At 42.3% G+C, this 20,349-nt stretch overlaps 1 protein-coding gene across 4 annotated transcripts in view; it reads right to left on the minus strand.

The window, feature by feature from the left end:
* Window positions 1-20,349, minus strand: part of Ankrd44 (ankyrin repeat domain 44) — a 255,233-nt gene that overhangs the window by 32,558 nt on the left and 202,326 nt on the right. For all 4 annotated transcript variants that reach the window (XM_051190211.1, XM_051190209.1, XM_051190210.1 and 1 more), the window contains exon 17: window positions 3,176-3,247. In XM_051190211.1, the coding sequence (XP_051046168.1) occupies window positions 3,176-3,247 (72 nt within the window). The remainder of the gene's footprint in view (window positions 1-3,175; window positions 3,248-20,349) is intronic.

Genomic DNA, 20,349 nt, shown 5'->3' on the forward strand with positions numbered 1-20,349 from the left:
AATGTCAGCAATGAGCTGCCCTGAAACTGTGTTGCCAAGCGCTGTGGTCACTTCCTTAACTGAGCTGTGGCTGCCCCAGAGCCTCATGTGCCTGCTGCTACCTCTTCCTGGCCTGTGGCTCCCTGTTCATGGTGGATGTAGGCATGTAGGGGCCAAGAGCCCTGCCTCCTTCCTGCCCTGGGACCCAGGTTGAGATATTGTATAAAGGTTTCTAAATCCCTTCTTTTCCATGCACCTTTTTATTTAAGAGAGTAGGGTCCCAGGTGGGAATCCTCCCTCCCAACACACAATAAAGTCAGTCAATGTTTGAGAAAAAAAAATAAAGATGGAAACTATGAGCAAACAAGGAGAGGGGATCTGGGAGCCCAGCACATTTGAGGAACACCACAAGTCCATCTGGAAATCTCAACCCTGGAGACCCCCATTTACACAACCTTATTTCTTAACTTAAATTTGTCAAGAGAAAATAATGTAAGCTGGTAACCCTAGAGATTCAAATCATTTGGACAGGAAATATTACCCCAGAGCAGGTCAGATCTCTCCATGTGTCAAGGTTTAGGGACATCTGGTTCCGTTTCTCTGCTAGAATGCTTTTACTTAAGAACAATATGCCTTGGGTTTTATAAAGGTGATTGCTTTAGTAAACTCTGGAGAGGGTGATGAGCCTACTTATAGGTGTCTTGAAGTTAAAAAAAAAATTAAGTGTTAGCTTGTAAGGGAAGAATAAATACTTCTAGAAAGGTTCAGTGGGATCACATCGAGCCTGGCTTTGGCTTCTGTTCTTTTGTAAGTTTGCTATCTTTGAGACATAAGTCATACCATCTCCTTCATCTCCTCAGATCTGACCCAGTGGTTTCTACTTTGCTCAGAGTAAACTCGGGGTTGGTACCTGGGACCAGGAGGCCTGTGAGATGTGGCAGCCATTCCCCTCCTCCTCCTTGTTCTCCCCATTCTCTCCCCCTGCTCTGTCCCTCCCTGGTGGCCGGCCACACTGCTGTTCTGTGGACATGCCAAGCATTCCCTTATTCCAGGACTTTACACCTGTGTCCAGCACCTTCTGTCAGATACAGTGTGACTAGCTCTCAGGCCCACTGTATGGATGTGGCATTCAATGCTCTGTAAAATAGCACCCTGTCTGCCACCTCAATACTCCACCACATGGATTCCATTCTGTTTTCTCCTGTAGCACTTATTGCTTGCTAATCTCTCCCCAGTATGGGGCACTCTGTAAGGACAGAGGCTTCTTTCCTCTCCTGTAACATATCCCCCTAGAAAAGTGTTCGGCACTATTCACAGCCAGTGTGTGTCACATGGAGGAGAGAGATAAGTGTGGGTAATGGTGAGGACACACATATACTACAAGATCCTCTTCCAATTGCTTTACCCGATTAGCTTATACCATTCCCACATTCCCACTGAGGAGGCACTGATATTCCTTCCTTCTGAGGGGTGGGAAAACTGAGACACAAGACATTAGGTACTTGGCCAACATCACACAACTATTGAACTGACAAACTCAAAGGAACCTTAGCTAGTACACTCCCTTTAATTTGCAGTGGAGGAAAACATGCCCAGATGAGTTACTGATGAGGAGAGTGGCATCTAGGGCTGCCTCTCTCCCTACCTCCTCTGGCCCTTGCCAGCTGTAACACTGCCTTTGTCACAATGTCACCACAGTGTGAGTGGAGACCCAGGGAGCTCAGAAGGGCACCTCATACACAGTGAGCACAAAGTAAATAATTTTTGGAGGAAAACAGGAATACAATTTTTGGAAGCCTAGAACTCTCTTTTCAATAGCAATTCAATCAGCTCCATGTTCAAAGGGCATGAGGGTTCAGCTCTACAAACCCGCACAGCCTCGCTAAGGGCAACTATGCATGCTTAGCTCTGGGGACCCAGCTCAGGTACAGCCAACAGTGGCACTGGGGACCTTGCTTGGGTCCAGAAGACAGCTGTACAGGGATTTAAAGAGCAGTCTTCTCTCAGAGCCAACTGCTATGAAATTCTGTCCATATGAACACCCCACTGCCCACCCACCTTACCTCCTGGAACCAAGATGGATGGGTGATTTCACAGCATTCAAAACATATGCGCGTGTGTGAAAAGGTTTATGTGTTTAGTGGGTATGAGTGGACTTCTGCACGTATGCTGGCAGGTATGTGGGGACACAGGCAGTAGAGGGTGGGCTCCTCACAGGGTGACTGGCCCTGGACACTCCAGATCCTTGTGTCAAGGCCTTCTCTCACCTTGCAGGAATGCCCACTTGTACCTATTAATAAAACATTCTTCTATCTAAATATTCATCAGAATGACACTAAAGAAGGCTTGTACCTTATACAGACAAAATTTACCAGTTGAAAGTAGACCTGGCCCCTTCTATTCTCCTCGAATCCTGTCCCATTGCATTTACTAAACAAAGGGACATCTACAGACCATCTGGACCTCTCTGACCATGGTTGACCATTCAGCAGCACTGCAGGCTGGTGAGCTTGCTGTGTCTGGGTGCCACGGACAGGCAGCAGGGCCCTTTCAAACAGCTGCCAATCACTAAGGGTGAGCCAGATACCATCTGAAGCAGAGTGATGAGAACAGAAGTACCTCCAGGAAGAGTTTGGGAGTCAAAATCTCACCGGGAGGTAGGAAGTGAGCATTGCTAGTGAGAGCTCTGTCCCTCCCGGATCTCTCCAGCATGGAGACTGCAGCTGGCACGTCCCCAGAGGCCCAACAGCAAACCAGGAGTGACATAGTTGCTGCTCCTTTTATTTTCCCGTAGGTTTGTTTAAAACCCACACAGGTTTTAATTGTGACATTTGAAAATGTGACATTGATTATTCATAGGTTTAACATTTGCATATCATTCTCTCTAATCAGATCTTCAGCTGAAACGTTTCCTTTATATAAAAAAATGACTAAAGCTTACCATGATCATTTATTATACCTGCAGGCTTCAACTTTTTATTTGTCTCCATTCTACAGATGGGACACTGAGGACAAGCTAGGTAACTGTATGTAAGGTGAAGCTGGTGGCTCTCTTGGCCGCCCATGCTTTCAACTCTCTGCTATTCTCATTAACACCAATCACTGCCTTTCTGGGCTACATCTCAAGAGCTGGCTCTTTTTTGAACTCGTTCTTTGTGAGACAAACAGGGGAGGCTGCTCATGGCACTTCACTTACCGCTAAGTGGAGTGGACTCTTGGGAGCAACACAATCTGATTCTTCAAAACCAGTGTTGGTTCTTTCCAAAAGCTGTGAAGACAAATAAATAAATAAATAAATAAATAAATAAACTAATAAATAAAAGCAAGAGTCACTAAGGAATTGTGGTTTCAGGTTACTAACATGGGCATAAGTGAGGAGGAAGGCTTCAAGCATTAAGACATTTTATAGCGTATCAGCAAAGTAGTACAAAGATCAAGTACCACCATCTCCAACCGACATGCAAACCAAGTACTTAAGCTCCCAGATCAAGTTGGCATTTTTGAGCTACTCAAAAGAGATGTTTGTACTTGAAAAGGTTCTTTGCCAATCCAGAAAATATCATGTATATTACATCCATGTCCCTAAGAGAATTCATAGTGAAAAATGATAGCTAGTGTTTATTTCATTATCAAATACACATTTACGGAAAATACTGTTAGAAAAAATAGGCTAGTCTCCTTGTTATCATAAAGCTTATAGTTCAGAAAAAAATCAAACACAGACAAATAAATATACAAACAAGGAAGCATTTGAAGTGGCATGCACCTCCATGAAAATAAAATAGGGTGGTGGAGTATGAGGCTGAGGGTTAACCTGGACCAGTGGTAAGGGAAGGCCTGTCCAAGGGGTCATTTCAAGTCTAAAATAAAGAGATTTAAGAGAGGCAACATTGTAACAAGAGAGGACTGGGAGAAGGTTCAGTGGAATGCACGTAGTGGTAACTTGCTGAATTAACAAAATCTTGTGGTTCTGGGGAGAGTGATAGGATGATGTCAGGCTCCTGGACATTAAACCCTTTTGCCTATTCATCCTAGGAATTAATCCCCCAATAATTAATTAGATGAGCATGAGGCATTCCTGGAGACTGTTTAGTGAATGATTACTGTGTATATTGTTTATGTTGGACTCAAGATCCAACAGTAAAAGTCATCTTCCTCATGGAAGAAGATATACAGTAAGAAAGTTACAGAGTTCATTATATAATACAAGGCCTTATGAAAAATGGTGCAGAGATGGGAGCCCAGGGGGTTTGAGGGGAATCCCTCTGCAAGTTTACATAGAGCATTGGGGCAGGCCTCACAGACCTAATCTGGAGCAAGAGGAGAGAGCCATGTGGTATCTGGGCATCCCAAAGAGAAGGACCAGAAAACACAGAGCTCCTCGGGGACAGGTATTTCTAAGATCACCAAAGAGGCTTGAGCAATGCAGTCCGGAGATAAGAATGCAGAGGAGGAAATGGGTAGGATGCTGGGAAGATCCCAATGGATTGTGGTTAAGACTTTGCCTTTGATCCACGGTGTGCTTTGAGCAGAGAAATGGCATGATCTAAATGTCTGATTCCAGTGTGGCAACATGGGGGGCAATGTTGGTGCCTAGGAGCTAAAGCAGCTCAGAAGAGAAACACCATGGCATGAACCAGCAGGGGGCAGCAGAGACAGACAGAGACAGTTGGACTGGGTGACTGGAGATGCAGAACCTTTGATTAAACAGGAACAGAACAAGAGTCACACAAGGAAGACTCCGTATTGTAGCCTGGGGTACAACATGAATTTGAGACCAGGTTGGGCAAGTTAGTGAGACTCTGTCTTACAACAGAAAATAAAGAGTGCTAGGGATAAAGCTTGCTTAGCAAGCACAGGGCACTGGGATTGACTACAGGGCTCACAAGGCAAAAGGGAGGTGGGCAGACACATAGACAAGAGAGACAGACACAGAAAGAAGGAAGGAGATGCCATGATCTGAGCATTCTGCTCGTGTGTGTGTGTGTGTGTGTGTGTGTGTGTGTCTTTGAATTTTTTTTCATATACAAATGCATACAAAGGACACACAATCCAACATTCAGAGCCAGGATGGATGTGTGGTGAACATAGTGGTCATCAACGTCCACTCTAGCTAGAGTAGGTGTGGATTGCCTTATATGGCAGAGGTTAGGCAACCCAAAATGACATTTTGTAGATGCTCTAGAGCAAGGGCTCCAGACAGGATTTAAATTCTGGCAATGAAATGCACTAATTGAAGTTTTGAAGGTGGAAATGGACAGAAAATTAAAACAAAAACAACAACAAAAACCCCTGCTCTGATAGGGACCGTGGTTGTGGAGTTGTGTTTGCTTGTCTTTCAGCTTTTCACACACTGGCCACAGAACAGTGCGGGTAGAAAAGTAAGAGGAGACAATGCCAGGCATTTGCTTTGGGGCAGGGTGGATCCAGCCAAAAATCTGGATGGCTCTAGAGGCAGATGAGTCCCTGTATATCAGCAAGGATGGTGTGTCTTCCAGTCAGCCACTGTCAAGGCTGCCCTCAGGTTCTCTCTCTCCAGGATTATGGGCAAGAGGCCACTCCCTAGTACAGTGCATCCTTTCAAGCTTATTCCTAAAGGTCCTGCCTAGGCTTTACTTTACATCCCCATAGTCTTGTAACACCCACTAAATTAAATTACATCTTTCATTCTTCAGATAGCAGCAGGTTTTTATGTTCTGCAAATGAAACCTGCACAGATTTTTACAGGTGTTTTCTATTTTTAACTTTTTTGGGGGAGGGTGGGGGAACAGTGTCTTACCATGTAGTCCTGGCTGGCCTGGAAATCACAGAGATCTACCTGCTTCTGCCTCTAAATGCTGCAGTTACAGACTGTGCCACCATATCTGGCAACAAAGTTTCTCTTAATGAGAAAGAATTCAAAGGCAGAATTACAGTATTCAAACCCCGAAAGGCAAAATTTCCTAAAAAGAATGTCCCCCACTTCTGTCTTGAAGCTCCTTAACTTGTCAGGTGAAACACACATTCCAGGGCAACCAACACTACTTTCACTTGAAAACAAAGACCAAATGGACATGACATATCCATAAAACATCATAGGAACATGCATTCTAAGGTGTTTAACACAACAACCCACAAGTAGAATTGCAAAACATTTAACTTCCTCTTCCTGCTTCCTAACCCTTTTTTTTTTTTTATCACAGTAAGATATTTTATCATGTCACAGAAAGTTTTGGTCAGTTTGATACAAACTTACACACACACACACACACACACACACACACACACACACACACATACACACACACACACACACGAAGAGGGAATCTCAAATGAGATGGCTTGTGGACATGTCTGTGGGGCATGGTTTGAAGGGTTGCTAATAGATGCAGGAGGGTCCACCCACTGTGGGAGTAGCAGCCCTAGGCAGGTGGATCTGAGCTGTGGAAGAAGGGTGGCTGAACCAGCCAGGGAAGCAAGGCGGAAGGCAGAGCACCTCCACGATCTCTGCTTCAGGTTCCTGACTTCAGTTCTTGCCTTGAGGTCCTGCTTTGACTTTCATCAGGGATTGACTTGTAAAGTGTGAGCTGAAATAAACACTTTCCTCTTGCAAGTTGGTCCCCGTCTGTTTTTTTTTTTTTTTTTGGTTATTGTTTTGGTTTTTTTTTTCACAGAAGAAACAAAAAAGAGCATACTACAATCAGTAAAATGACTACAACTATTTCTATTTGAAAACAAGTTCTTTTTTCTCTTATTTTACATATCGATCCCAGTTCCTTTTCCCTCCCTCTCTCTTCCCCTGTCTCCCTCCCTCCCATGCCCCCCACCCTCCCATCTTATCCCCCCACAACTCCACAGGGAGGGTGATGCCTTCCAGGAGGGATCAACAAAATCTGTCATTTGGAATAGGGACTAGGCCCTCCCTCCTGCCTCTAGGCTAAGGGACTGTCCCTCCATGGGGAATGCGCTCCCAAAGTCCTTTTGTGCACCAGGGATACATCCTGGTGCTGCTGTCAGAGGTCCCTTAGACTGCCCAGGCCTTCTAACTGAGATCTGTGTCCAGGGGGTCTGAGTCGGTCCAATTCTGGTTTCCCAGCTATCAGTTTTTTTTGGGGGGGCTCCATTAGCTCCCCCTTGTTCAGGTCAGCTATTTCTGTGGATTTCTGTAGCCTGGTCTTGTCCCCATTATTTATCACTCCTCTCTCTCTGCATCTGGATTCCAATTCAGCTCAGTGTTTAGCTGTGGGTGTCTGCTTCTGTTTCCATCAGCTATTAGATGAGGGCCCTATGATGGCAGACAATTTAGTCATCAATCTCATTATTAGGGAAGGGCATTTAAGGTAGCCTGAAAACAAGTTCTTAAGTCTCCATGTAAACAAGAGAATGATGCCCTTAAATGTCTTTCCAGGGTCAATACATATGGAACAAAATGTTATGATGAAGAGGCTTTGGTAGATTAAATAATATGTATAGAAATTAATAGCTCAAAACACATAATTTTAAATTTATAGGTAATATATTATAAATAAGTACATTAGATGTGTGAGATCTTTTGGGTTTGTTCCTCGTTAATATGAGAATAGAACCTGGAACTTAGGATATACTAAAATAATGAAAACAAATTTAATTTTAACTTCAAAGTACTGATCAAAAAACCTATCTCTCTTACACGGCTGAAATAAAAGGCGCCTTCACTGACCAGTGGAGCCAGTAAACATCTGTTCTTTGTTTTGAAACTTTATCACCTGCAAGACTTCCTGGAATTGACAGAGTATACCAGCTCCAAATCCTGTCCTAAAATGAACCTGTAACCAAAGGAACACAGAACCGTTTCCCCTCTTCTACAAACATAGCAGCCAGGGCAAGAAGACAATATGCCATGAATAGACACAGAATAGTTATGTTCCCATGATGTTTATTTTAGAATAAAGTTTTCAAACACAAACACACACACACACACACACACACACACACACACACACTGATCATTCTACTAGCATGTGATGCCTCATTTCACTCACTCAGCAAATAGTGGCTGGAGGAAGCACCAGAATTCAATTTTTGCAGTGAGCAGATGTGGTTGCTGACCTGATAGAACTCTGGGGTTATCGGGAAACTCGGAGCAGTTAATAGGTAATCAAAGCATTAAGGCAAGAGCTAGGAAGGGATGGATACAGAGATACTATGGGAGTCCAAAGAAATGGCTGATATACAACTGCAGTCATAGAAAGTAACATCTGGCCTGGGGCCTTAATGGCAGGAGCTATCTGGGCAGAGAAGGAAAGAAAGAATATTCAAGCCAGCAGAAAGAGCACTTGAGAACAGAGAACATGACATGCCTGGGTGTCAGGCCACACCTTCGCCTTGTCAGAGACAGGGTCTAATTGTTGTTCACTGCTGCATGTGCCTTTGTAAGCCGCTGGGATTCTCATCTCCAGACCCCATCTTGCTCATGGGATCACAGAAATGTGCCACTGGATCTGACTTCTGGGGATTTAAATTCAGGTCTGCATGCTTGTGAGCTATCTTCCCAGCTCCTACGATGGTTTTAGAGTATTTTGGGATAGTAGTCCTTCAATAAGGACAGCTATTTAGTCAATAAAGTGAATTAGGCAGGGAAGAGCCATGATTATGATAATATTCTTGGCTTTTATGACAAAAAGCCATTCTGGCTACAATGTGAACAATAACTACAGTTATGCTGGGAGTGATGAATTCAACCTTAGACTTGGGGAGTCATTAAGATATTTCTAAATCGTGTTTTAAGTTGGAAAGTATCAATATTCTCAAATTGAGGAGAAAAAAACAGAAATAAAAGGAGCAGAAGTTTCATTTGTTCCTTTATGAATCCATTCAATAATTGTTTGCTGAGCAATAAGTAGTCACTGAGATAATAGTTCTTAAAATAAACTCTACCCATACAGAACGTGTAGTCTAGAAGGTAAAATACTCATGCTTCATTGGTTGAACACTGGAAAAAGGGAGAAGATTACAGTTGGGGGTGACATCCAGTTCTCCAGCTTTGGTAACCAAAGATTTGTTAACATTCTCTCTAAGACAAGAAAGAAGAGAACAATCAAGATTGTGAGTGAGAACTATGCGGTGAATTATGGTTTGAAGAACATCTACGTTATCCAACAGGGTATGTTCCCTTTAATAGATGGCTGAATATAAAGATGAAGCTCAAGCAGAGAACTTGCTTACATCTTCCTTGTGTATGAGATTATTCAGCAAGAATGTGCAGTGAGAAAGAGCAGGAGGATTTGCACTATAACACCAAGAGCTCTACTACCTGAGGGTTTGAAAGTGGGACAATGCCTACAGTGGGGCTTGGGAGCAGATGGGTGTGAGGGAAAACCAGAGCAGTGAAATGATGATGAAGAGACAATGACAGCAATGACCATGATGTTGAAGGTACTCATGGTGGCAAGCGATAAGATTCTCACGGATGACAGTCGAGTCATTAAGCAGTTACTCTAAGACAAAAACTTCATGAACCTCACTTGGTCAACTCAATGGAGCCCAAAGCAGCCTCCTAAAGTAACAACCTCATGTGGGCACAGTAAGTGGCAGATGAGGGAATGGGACCCAGGTCTAAAACACTGACTTCTTCACCTTGTACAACAGTATCTTCTGAATAACTCAAAGCTGAAACTTCTTGGTATTTCACAGAACTCTGGAATCAGGGGCGGGAAACAAAGAAGTGTATTTTAAGAATGAGGCCCTTTTATGTCGCTGGCATCACAATGTCTTTTAATGTGTGTGATTCTGTTTCCTAAAGAGTAGTAAGCAGTCATCTTAGTTCCATGGGGACAGTAACTGGGGCATGGCTCTTCTCAGCTCCCCCTTCCTTTATATTAGAGGTTCTTCCTTTGTTAGATGACAGTGCAGAACTGGTAGGAAGAAAAACAACTTACAAGGCATTCAAAACTGGCATTTCTGGTCTGAATTAACTTCCTCCCTAATCTAAGACCTGGTTCTGAATATATGCACTCCAGGATGGGGCAGAGATTTCAGTGTGGCTCTGACACTTCATGTTACATCAACTCCTCCCTGGAGTCGAATGGGATCAGAAAGGGTCAGAGTACTTATGCCATGACTAGTGATATGGCTTGTGGCTTATAATATGTCTGGGAAATGAAACAGGCCCACAGAGATCAAGCTCAGGCTACTTCATCAAAACTAGAAATGGAATGGCTCTTCTGAACCCCAGTTAGAGGGAACAACAGGGCGAAGCAGCAGCCTTGCAGGAAGCAGTGAGCACAGAGATCCTGTAGGGGATGTCATTTTACATCATATCTGCTATAAAGCATATCGGTTTAACTTTTCCTTAGGTATACTTCCAATTAATAGGCTTATCAAAATGTACAAAGCCCATGCAGTCATGATGAACTATACCCAAATCTAATGTCATAAGTGTAATATGCACATACCCAATATGTCATCAAAGACTTCTATGGGCACAATGAAACTTGTACTCATTCTGAGGATTAAATTAAACCTTCTTGTGAATTACTTCATCTTACCCTCTAAAATCCTGAAGTGCATTCCGTTCTCAACTGAACAATCAGCTATAAAGTTCCTACATGAAGAGTAACATGGCTTGAGCCCACTTATTCCTCTTTTGCTTCTTCCAATCAGCATTAGTTTGCTCTTTTGGGGTACAGAAACTAGGAAGATTTGATATTACAGCCACTTCCGGCTCCCACGGACATGTAAAGATAAGGCCTGGAGTGGAGAGACAGGAGACAGCACAGGCAACGTCTTCATTGCAGGGTGGTTCACAGGAATAGGAGATGTCTAGGATGCCTGATAGATTTTGTTGCTATTGTTTCTGGAGAGGGCTTCCTCTCCTTCCTGGACTGGTCCTGAGCTCATGGGCTCATGCTATCATCTGGCCTTGGCCCTGAATGCTCAAAGTACAAAATGACTCCATGCCTAGCTTCCAGCATTTTGTTCAGCCTGAAAAAACTGCTGTATTTGAGCTTATGGAATTTCCAGCACAATTTTTCTGAACACCGAGGCATTTCCACAGGACTAGAAGGCTCACCCCAAGAGTATCTTAATGTCTTAGATGTAAAGGCAGCAAATGGGACAGTGTAGTTTGAACTTGTTTTACAAAGTGAATCTGTGATAGCGAAGAACAAATATGAACTCAGTTATAAGCTGACTGATAGGTGAACAAAACAGCAATCTCATTAAATTTTGGGAGGCTCACATAAATACTGCATTTGAGCTGGAAACCCAAGCTTTATAAATAGTCTAAATTTCTGTCTGTTTGAAAACATGGCAATGAAATTTTTAAGGGTCCCAAGGGCCTCAGGATTAGCTAAACTAGTTTTAAAATGTTCTATTTAAGAAAACAGAAAGTAAGTGTGGCTCAGACTATAAAACAGGAAAGTCTAGCTAGTGAGTTTGTAAGGTAACTCCTGCTTTACTTGTTTATGACTGGATCCCAACACCATAGCTAACATCCACAAACAGGAAGAGCCAAGACAAGGAGACATTTGTAGATGTATTTCTTGATCCTTTGGCAGTAAGGACTTGTCAAGTCTATGAAGGGTTAGAATTACAACAAGGCTCCTGGAAAGCTAGCACCTCCATCAGAAATCCTAGTTTATATCCCACTCGTTTATAAATAAATGTTACTCAGGCAACCCTAGGAACATGCCTTAGCTCCTCAGCTAGTGTGTGTGTGTGTGTGTGTATGCACATGCATGTGTATAGAATAGATTCATTCATAAAAGAGACCAAGTCAGCCAAAGTCTCAGACCACCCCATTGTATCAATACCACCTTTCCTTCAAACAACCCCAGACACATACATAGTTAGCTTTCAGAATATCCCAGAAACCTTTCAATATCAGAACCGATATGACAAGCCAGGCCATGATGACATCTGTGGGCGCCTGGCCACTCTGCACAACCACAGATGCTCAGCCCAGCCCCAGACAAACACTTCGCCATGCTGCTGCATCAAGAACAGCACTGGCTATCTGGATTCCGCTCACATGCCTTCACAGCCATTAGAAAAAGCTGTGTTGCTTGAAATTGTTCCTACCAATTACTCGCAGAAACTAGTGATTATAGAAAGGTATGAGTCTAACGTACTTTCATTTCTGTCTCCCCTCACTCCCCCACCCCCAATAAGGGACCACTAATTCTCTTCACATGTGTCACTCAAGTGCTACGCCACATTAAGAGGTGATAACACAAATTAAGGAGGGTGCTCCTGGAAGCTTAGCTAGATTAAGTTTCCATTTCTTCTTGGGAGCTGATTTTGATGACTCTGCTTATCTCCTCTGTCCAGTGTGTATCCAGTTCCTGTTGATTTCCTTGCCAATTAAAAGGCACAAGTGCCTGTAGTATGTATAAAGGAAAGCTAATGAAACCCACAGCGAAGATAAAAGCCAATGCGAGAAGCAAACTGCCTGATGTTCAAAACTATCCTGCTCCAAAAATGTCCAGACACTTTGACCCAGTAAACCCATTTCAGAGCCTACATCCTAAGAAAGATTTATGCTAAAAACTAGTCAGTAGTCAGAGTACAGACTAAATTACAGAAACAAGGCTAAATCATAGCCCTCTAACAACTGAATATGATTTATTCATTTTCATGTTGACCAAGAGTTTTTAGTATCATTGAGAAAAGATCATCATATTTTCTAGGGAAAAATCAGTGTAAACAGTGTATAGTCCATGTCATTGTATATATGTTAAAAAAATATGGAGAAAATGTGAAAGAAATCTATCTACCAAAAGGCTAACAATGGTGAGGAGAGGAGCCCAACTACAGGCATGTTTATTTTCTGTACCTACTTTCTCACACATTCTAAACTCCTACAAGGAATCAATATTGATCTCATAAAAAAATAAAAGACATTTCTTTTTAAAAGTTAGGTGGATAAACTTGGTGCTTTCTGAAGTTTCTTTAGCTATATTGTACATTAAATATTTAATGCACTTAATAAACATTAAGATTGACTAGTATATTTTTTTTTAAACATACCAGCAATACCAGCCTGGCCAGTATCATTGTTGGTCAAGCTGCATTTGTTACTTTTGTTGTTGTTGTAGCTTTGACAAGGTACCCAACAAAAGAGGAAATGTTTGCTTTGGCCAACAGTCTAAGAAGGGATGCCACCCATCATAGTGGGCAGACATGATGGCAGGAACACGAGGGATCCCGGGCACATTGTGTCAGGCAGGAAGGAGGGAAATAGAAGCTGGTATTCTGCCTTCTCCTTTTTATGAAGTGTGGGACCCAACCCATGAAATGGTACCACTTCCATTCAGAGAGGCACTTCTCAAGTCAGCTAAACCTCTCTGGACACTTCTTCACAAACATATCCAGAGGTTTGCCTCCTACATAATTCTGTTTCCTATAAAGCTGGCAATAAATACTAACTACCAGAGAGTACATTTTGCATTTCATATTCATGAGGGAAGCCAACTATCCACACTGTGGACCACAGCCACCAGTAAATTCTAGCAACACTAGCCTGATACAAAGTGAGTGAATGACATAAGCAAAAACACTCTTAGGGAACCCTTCATATCTACTTAGGACATGCTCATGAATGTGTGCAAGTCCATTCTGATATGACAATGTTTGCTGCAAGGAAATGTCAGTGCAGAAGAAAATCTCAGCTATTTCCTTGATATTTCTAGGAAGGGAACTAACACAAATCATGTCTATTCACCCCTAAAATTTTCAAAGATAAAAGCACCTTTTTCTGTCATTAGTAAGTTTGATCTATTATAGTCTATCCCTTGGAGAAGGCATTTGATATTTTTAAAAAATTCTTTTATCTTTGTAGTTGAGTGTTACATGTATAGTGGTGGTGGTGAGAATGTGTGTGGGGGAGGGCAGAAAAGGAAAAAATAGAACTTAGTGCTAACTAGCCAATATACACTGATAACAAGAATTTAGGATTCAAAACAACAGAGGTCCTAGTAGATATCATGAGGCACCTGATAGATGCCCCGGTGTTCAGAAGGACAATGGAGCTCTATCCCACAGTTCCCCATATGCTAGGTAGGCATTCACTTACCACTGACATATGCCCCAGATGTCTAAACTTGTGCATAATATGAGGAGGAAAATTTTAGATCTTTTCAAAAGCATTAACAGGTCCACCCAAACATTCATTTGGTAGTCTGAAGCTAATTAAAGACTAATTCTCTGCAAAGTTACACATTAACTTGTAGGCTCATTTCCAGCAGAGATACAAATGATCTCCAACTGGTAGGAAAGAAAACCCAGGGATTACCTCTGTTGTCCTTTGGGATATTAACCAGTTTGATGTGTTGCCTAATAGTCCTATTTTATTGCTGCATTAACTGCTCTGCTTCTCCAATGGTCCTTGGGTGAGCTTTACATTTTACTCATTCTTTCACTACTTAATGAGATTTTTTTTTTTTTAAGTCCTTAATAGATGTTCCTTTGTAAGTGAACTCTGACTTCTTTTGAAAAGTATACTTGGCTCCACTCATCAGCCCAACCGGAACACACATCCTCAAAGGTCCTATGTTCTTTTTTAAAAGATTCATTTTTTTTATGTGTATGGACATTTTGTAGGCACATGTATCATCTGCACAACATGTATGCAGTGTCTTAGGTGGCCAGAAGAGGGCATCCGATCCCCTGACTAGAGTCAGGGTGGACCCAAACTCAGGGCCTCTACAAGAGCAACAAGTGCTCCTAACCACGCTGCCACCTCTTCAGCACCCACTAAGCCTTATATTCTTGGGAGATGCCCATACCAGTCTCTCCTCACAGTCCCAAAACTAATTCTTCAGGAACTTTTAAAGAACTTTAGTAGGTAGGTCTCTCTGCTTTGGAGAGGAGCTAGACAAGGGGCAGAGCAGGCAGAGCTGTCAAGTCAGTATCTGATAACAACTCCACTGGATCCCCAGCCAGCTCTTCTTTGGCTCTGAGACAGAATGCACCACACCCCTGCCCTCTTAGTGACAAGAACCATTTCTCACAGACAGCCTTCTTCCTCCCTTGACTCCCTAGCTTTCCCTCTGCAGGCTGCTTCCTTGGACAGTGGTCTACTTCAGAGCTTACCCTCCCTCTTGCCATGGCTCAAGCATCTACTAGTGATGCCCACCTTTTGACACTGCAATGTAATGGTGTCATCTATAGATAGGCTGGCTTCGTTCATAGCTATGCTGGGGAGGCATGTGTCTGCAGGCTACCGGTTGGACATGACTGGTTGTCAAGCCAACAGAAGACCTTGTGATTGGTACTCACTTGCTTTTCTTCCTGCCACTAGAAAGAATGTCATCTACTACATTTTGCTTTCCAGTGTTAATTTTCCTTAGCATACTTTAGTGGGAGCTCACGGTGTCACTCTGTCTCTTTCTCTGACCTCCTTTATATCTCAAATCTTTAGCAGGAACAAGGGACTTCATGACAAAGGACTTAAACCTCAGATCACCTGCAGCCCAGCAAACTGACTCCTCTCTCCTCCCCCATTCCTTTAAAAACTAAACCTTAGAGCAACAGAAAATGGAACACTATTAAACAACAACAGCAGCTTTCTGAGCAGACACACCAAGTGACCCTTAGCTAATCCAAAGAATTGTCACTTTCAAAGCTCATAACATTTCACTTCATTGAGTCATATTTTCTTTCTGTAAGATGGCTGCTATTTCACGGGCATAGAAATGAGGAAAATATTTTTAAATTTTTTAAAGATGCATTATGTACCAAAAACCAAACCAAACCAAAACCAAAACAAACAAACAAAAACATATCAGTTTCATCTTCTTGTAACAAATTGAAACTATGATGTTCCAAAAACTAATTTTGTTGATATGTCAACTTAAAAAGTGTTTTATTTTGTGGGTCCCTTCACTGTGGGCCTCACATTAGCTATACACCCTGGCCTCAACCATTATGCCTTTCCTTCTAGAGTGCCTGGGAAAGATGGCAGAGCCCTGTTTATAGACTCACTCAATTCCTATTCCTTTCAACTCTCCCTCCCTCCACTTTCCCTTTTATTACCAAAATCAACATAAAACAAAACAAAAAACCCAAACTAAAATCTGCCCTCGTATGTAAACATTTGCAGTCTCCAATGGGGAGATGCAAACCCTGCTTCTGATTACCAACTTCCATACAATTAAATAATTGGAGGCCACACATCCAGAAAGCTCCTGGAGAATGCACAAATTGTAATGAGTTGTAGAATCATATCTCTGCCAGGTATCTGGGACTTTTAGAAGTTGTTGTCTTTGATACCATGATGAAGGAAATGCTTATAAAAGAAAACATTTAACTGGGGTCTGGCTTACAGTTTCAGAGGCTTAGTCCATTATCATCATGGCAGAGAACATGCATGGCAGCTGGCAGGTAACTATGATGTTGGAAAAGTAGCTGAGAGTTACATTCTGCCTTGCCTGGGAGACAGCTTGGGCCTGGCATGAGTTTTTGACACCTCAAAGCCAACCCTTAGTGACATACTTCCTCCAACAAGGCCACACCTACTCCCACAAAGCCATATCTCCAAAGTCTTCAATCCTTTTCAAAGAGTGCCACCCCCGGTGGCTATGCATTAGGAAAAAAGAAGAAGAAGGGGAAGGGGAAAGGGAAGGGTGAGGAGGAGGAGGAGGAGGAGAAGAAGAAGAGGCCTAAAGGCCTTTGGGGACATTCTTATTCACGGTTGTACTCAGCTGATAGCAAGAATGAATATCTTAACTTGTGTCCCTGACATGTCACACTAGAGTGAACACAGGCCCTGGGTGCACATGGAGTCATGCCACTCATAGTCCTTAGAGGGTCACACACCAATTTGGGTGTGTCTTTGTCTCTCTTCCCATCTGTTGTTTCTGACTGTTAATTAGCTCTTTGTAAAGAAGGGATACCTAATTTAGCAAAGCAAATCCCAAACATTCTCACAGTTTTCAGACTAAAGAATCTCACCATGTGGGCCATTAGCTCCAATGAATGGTTTAAGAGAGGTCAAAGGTCAAAGTATGGGCTGAAGTTAACTTTTTCTGTCACACATGGTCTACTCTTACTACCTCATGCCCATTCATGAACAAACAAAAGCAATGCTACTATGCAGTGTGACTACGTCATTCAAGAGAGCTCTGTAACAGCAATCCATATACACGTGTGACATTTTTCTTGTTCTCACTGTCAGAGTGACTTCATGTAGTTTGGAAGAGGCTATTTTCAAAGGACCACCTTTTTAAAATTTTAATATATATCCAAAAGTTATAGAAAAGGCAAATTCAGATGGTCTGGTTTTAAATTTTTAAAAAATGTAGGATATGTCAGTATACAGCTGGAAAATATTTCCAAATTCCACTGGGAAAACATTGCTAGTCTGGTATGGTAGAGACTGGATCACTTTTCCTGCTGTGTAGGAAGAACACATTTGTCACAACTGGACTCCAATGTCACCTTATCATGGACTCTAGGTCCATTTATGGACTGGTTAGGGACAAATTTAGTTAGAAAAGAATCACCTAAAAGAAAACTTTTATTTGTCTGTCTGTTTTAAGACAGGGTCTCCCCTACATAGCCCAGACTGATCCAGACCCTGCTATGACTCTCCTGCCTCAGCCTTCAGTTGGACCCAACATGCTTAACTTTCCTTTCTAATCAATAAATTCATAAAACAAACAGGTAACGGATAAGAAAGACGTATTTACAAAACCAGGTGCCAAGGTTAAAGTTACTCTTATACATGCTTGATTTGAACCAAAAGTTTAAACAGAAGAAGGCAGGCATATCATAAAAGAAAAAAATAATAATTATTTGTGGTATATTTTCTTTCTCATCATGGAATTTTAGTTTTCAGGTAATAAAACAGCAATGGAAATAAATACATACAAATTCCGAACACTTTAGTCCCTGTATTTGGGAGGCAGGGACAGGCAGATCGATCTCTGAGTTTAAAGCTAGCCTGTTCTACTTGGGGAATTACAGGCTAACCAGAGCTACACACTGAGAACCCATCTCAAAGAAAATCCAGGGTGGGCAGGCAGATTGCTGGAGAGATGACTCAGAGGTTAAGAGCAATGGCTGCTCTTCCAGAGGGCCTGAGGTCCAATTTCCAGCACCTATAAGGCAAGTAATAACTGTCTGTAATTCCACTTCCAGGGAAACCAGTGCCCTCTTTAGGTCTCTGCAGGCACTGCATTCAGGCAAAACATTCATACATAATAGATGATAGATAGATGATAAGATGGTAGATAGATAGATAGATGATAGATGGTAGATAGATAACACAAAATTAAAAACAAAAGTAAATCTTAAAAAATGGGAAACATCTTTGTTCTTATAATAAAGATTTTGCTTTTCAGAATTTCTCTTGTAATATCAAATTACTGTGAAGTTTTCTGAGTGCTCAACATTGACTCACACACCAACTCTGCAGCTGCCCACTGCATATTCCAATCTTAAAGCTGGTCAAAAAGGGACTCGGTCCTCAGTAGGGGGCCTTCAATTGCAAAGCGTAGGCTGAGGTCAGACCTGGCTCTCAGGTTAGCCTAGAACGAGCTACAATCATAGATTCTACACTAGGCCATAGAAGCCATTAAAAAGGAAATCCCATGCCTAACCAAGAAAAAGTTATCAGATTGGTGACTACCCTAATTGTTATTATAGACCCTTTATCCAGTAACTGATGGAAGCAGAGATCCACAACTAAGCACTGGGCTGAGCTCCAGGAGTCCAGTCAAAGAGAGGGAGAAGCCATGAGATGAGCAAAGGAGCCAAGACCATGATGGGGAAACCCACAGAAACAGCTAACCCGAGCTAGTGGGAGCTCACTGACTCCAGACTGACAGCTGGGGAACCTGCAGAGACCCTTTAGGCCTGAATATGGGTGTGTAAGGCCAACTAGTATTTATCCCTAGTGCATGAACTGGCCTTTTGGAGCCCATTTCCTATGGAGGGCTAGTCTCTCAGCCTAGACACAATGGGGAGGGCCTTGGTTTTATCTCAAAGTGGTGATGGGACAGACTCTCCATGGGAGGCCTCAGGAATGGATGGGGGTGGGGTGGAGCAGGGGGAAGGTGGGGTGAGCAGGAGGAGGGGAGAGAGGGGGAACTAGGATTGGTATGTAAAATAAAAAAAGATTGTTTTAAAATAAAAAAGAAAGAAAATGTCAAGTACAGCTTAATTTCAGCATTTACTCACCATAAAGAGCTTTGAGAAAAGAGTTCCTGTGTTTGCATTTATAGGTTGGAAGATTAACTCACGACTATTAACATTAAACATTAATGGTAGATTCCACAGCTGCACGGCGTTCCTGGCCCATCCTTTCTTTCTCTTTTTCAGGTTTTCTTCTTCTTCCCCCCTTTATTTCCACTGAGGCCATGGGGAGGGAGCAGGCTGTCCACACTGCCTTAGGATGCTCTGGCTTGGACAGTTCTGTCTTCATAAGCCCCTCTTCCACTGCAGGAGGGAGGCATGCTGCCTTTCCAGGCAGGCTCTAACCCATTCTGAGTCGCTTCAGTTCTAGCAGGACCAGCCGTTGATGGCCGAGACTTAAATCCCTCTCTAAGTCAGACACAGTCCATCCCAGAGTGCCTTGTTTCTTCCTACTCTAGCTCATGTCTGCCTCCATGCACACTCAGCACAGGAAAGGGGGGAGATGGGGCCTGACATTCAGGCCGGTGTTCCCATTTAACATCAGGTTTGCGAGCTTGCTTTCCTCAATGCCCTCAGTCACTTGGATGGGCTCAATTTTTCTCAAAAATACATTTTATACTTTCACAAACATTGTCTTTTTTATATGCCTTTTAATTTTTTTTTAACACACTTTATTCATGGAGGGCGGTGCGGAGCATAAAATCCAGAGCCTTCTCTTCCCTAGGCAAGCACTTGCACAGAGCTCCATCCCCAGGCCCCTCACTGGCCTTTTATACTTTTAAAATGCAATATACAAAATAATGGATGTACTATTTAACATGGTGCCTGGACTAGCACTTATTCCAGAAAGAATTTTCATTTGTGTTAATGCATGAATTTAAAAGAAAAAAGTGAATGAATTATAATTACATCTTTAAAATATAGATTTAAATAAGGGGGGGTAATGATCCATAAATCTTAGTAGGAACAGCCCTGAGAAATCAATTAGTATTTTAATGGATATCCACTAATAGCTCATAAACATGAACAAATAATAATTACTTTAAAATAATTTTATTCTGTTTTTAATATGTAGTAAATATTTTACATGCACTATTCCTTTTCAGTGTTTTTAGTGACTATATAAAACCTCAGTAAGTTGGTGCAACATTGTGACAATAATGACATTTCTCTCTTAGTGCTGAGTCCTCTCCCAGTGCTGTTACTGTAGCTATTAAGACCTACACAATTTATATGGCTGGATATATATGAATATTCATGTGATCTCCTGATGAT

This window comes from Phodopus roborovskii, unplaced genomic scaffold (genome assembly GCF_943737965.1).
Source record: "Phodopus roborovskii unplaced genomic scaffold, PHOROB, whole genome shotgun sequence".
Lineage (NCBI taxonomy): Eukaryota > Metazoa > Chordata > Mammalia > Rodentia > Cricetidae > Phodopus > Phodopus roborovskii.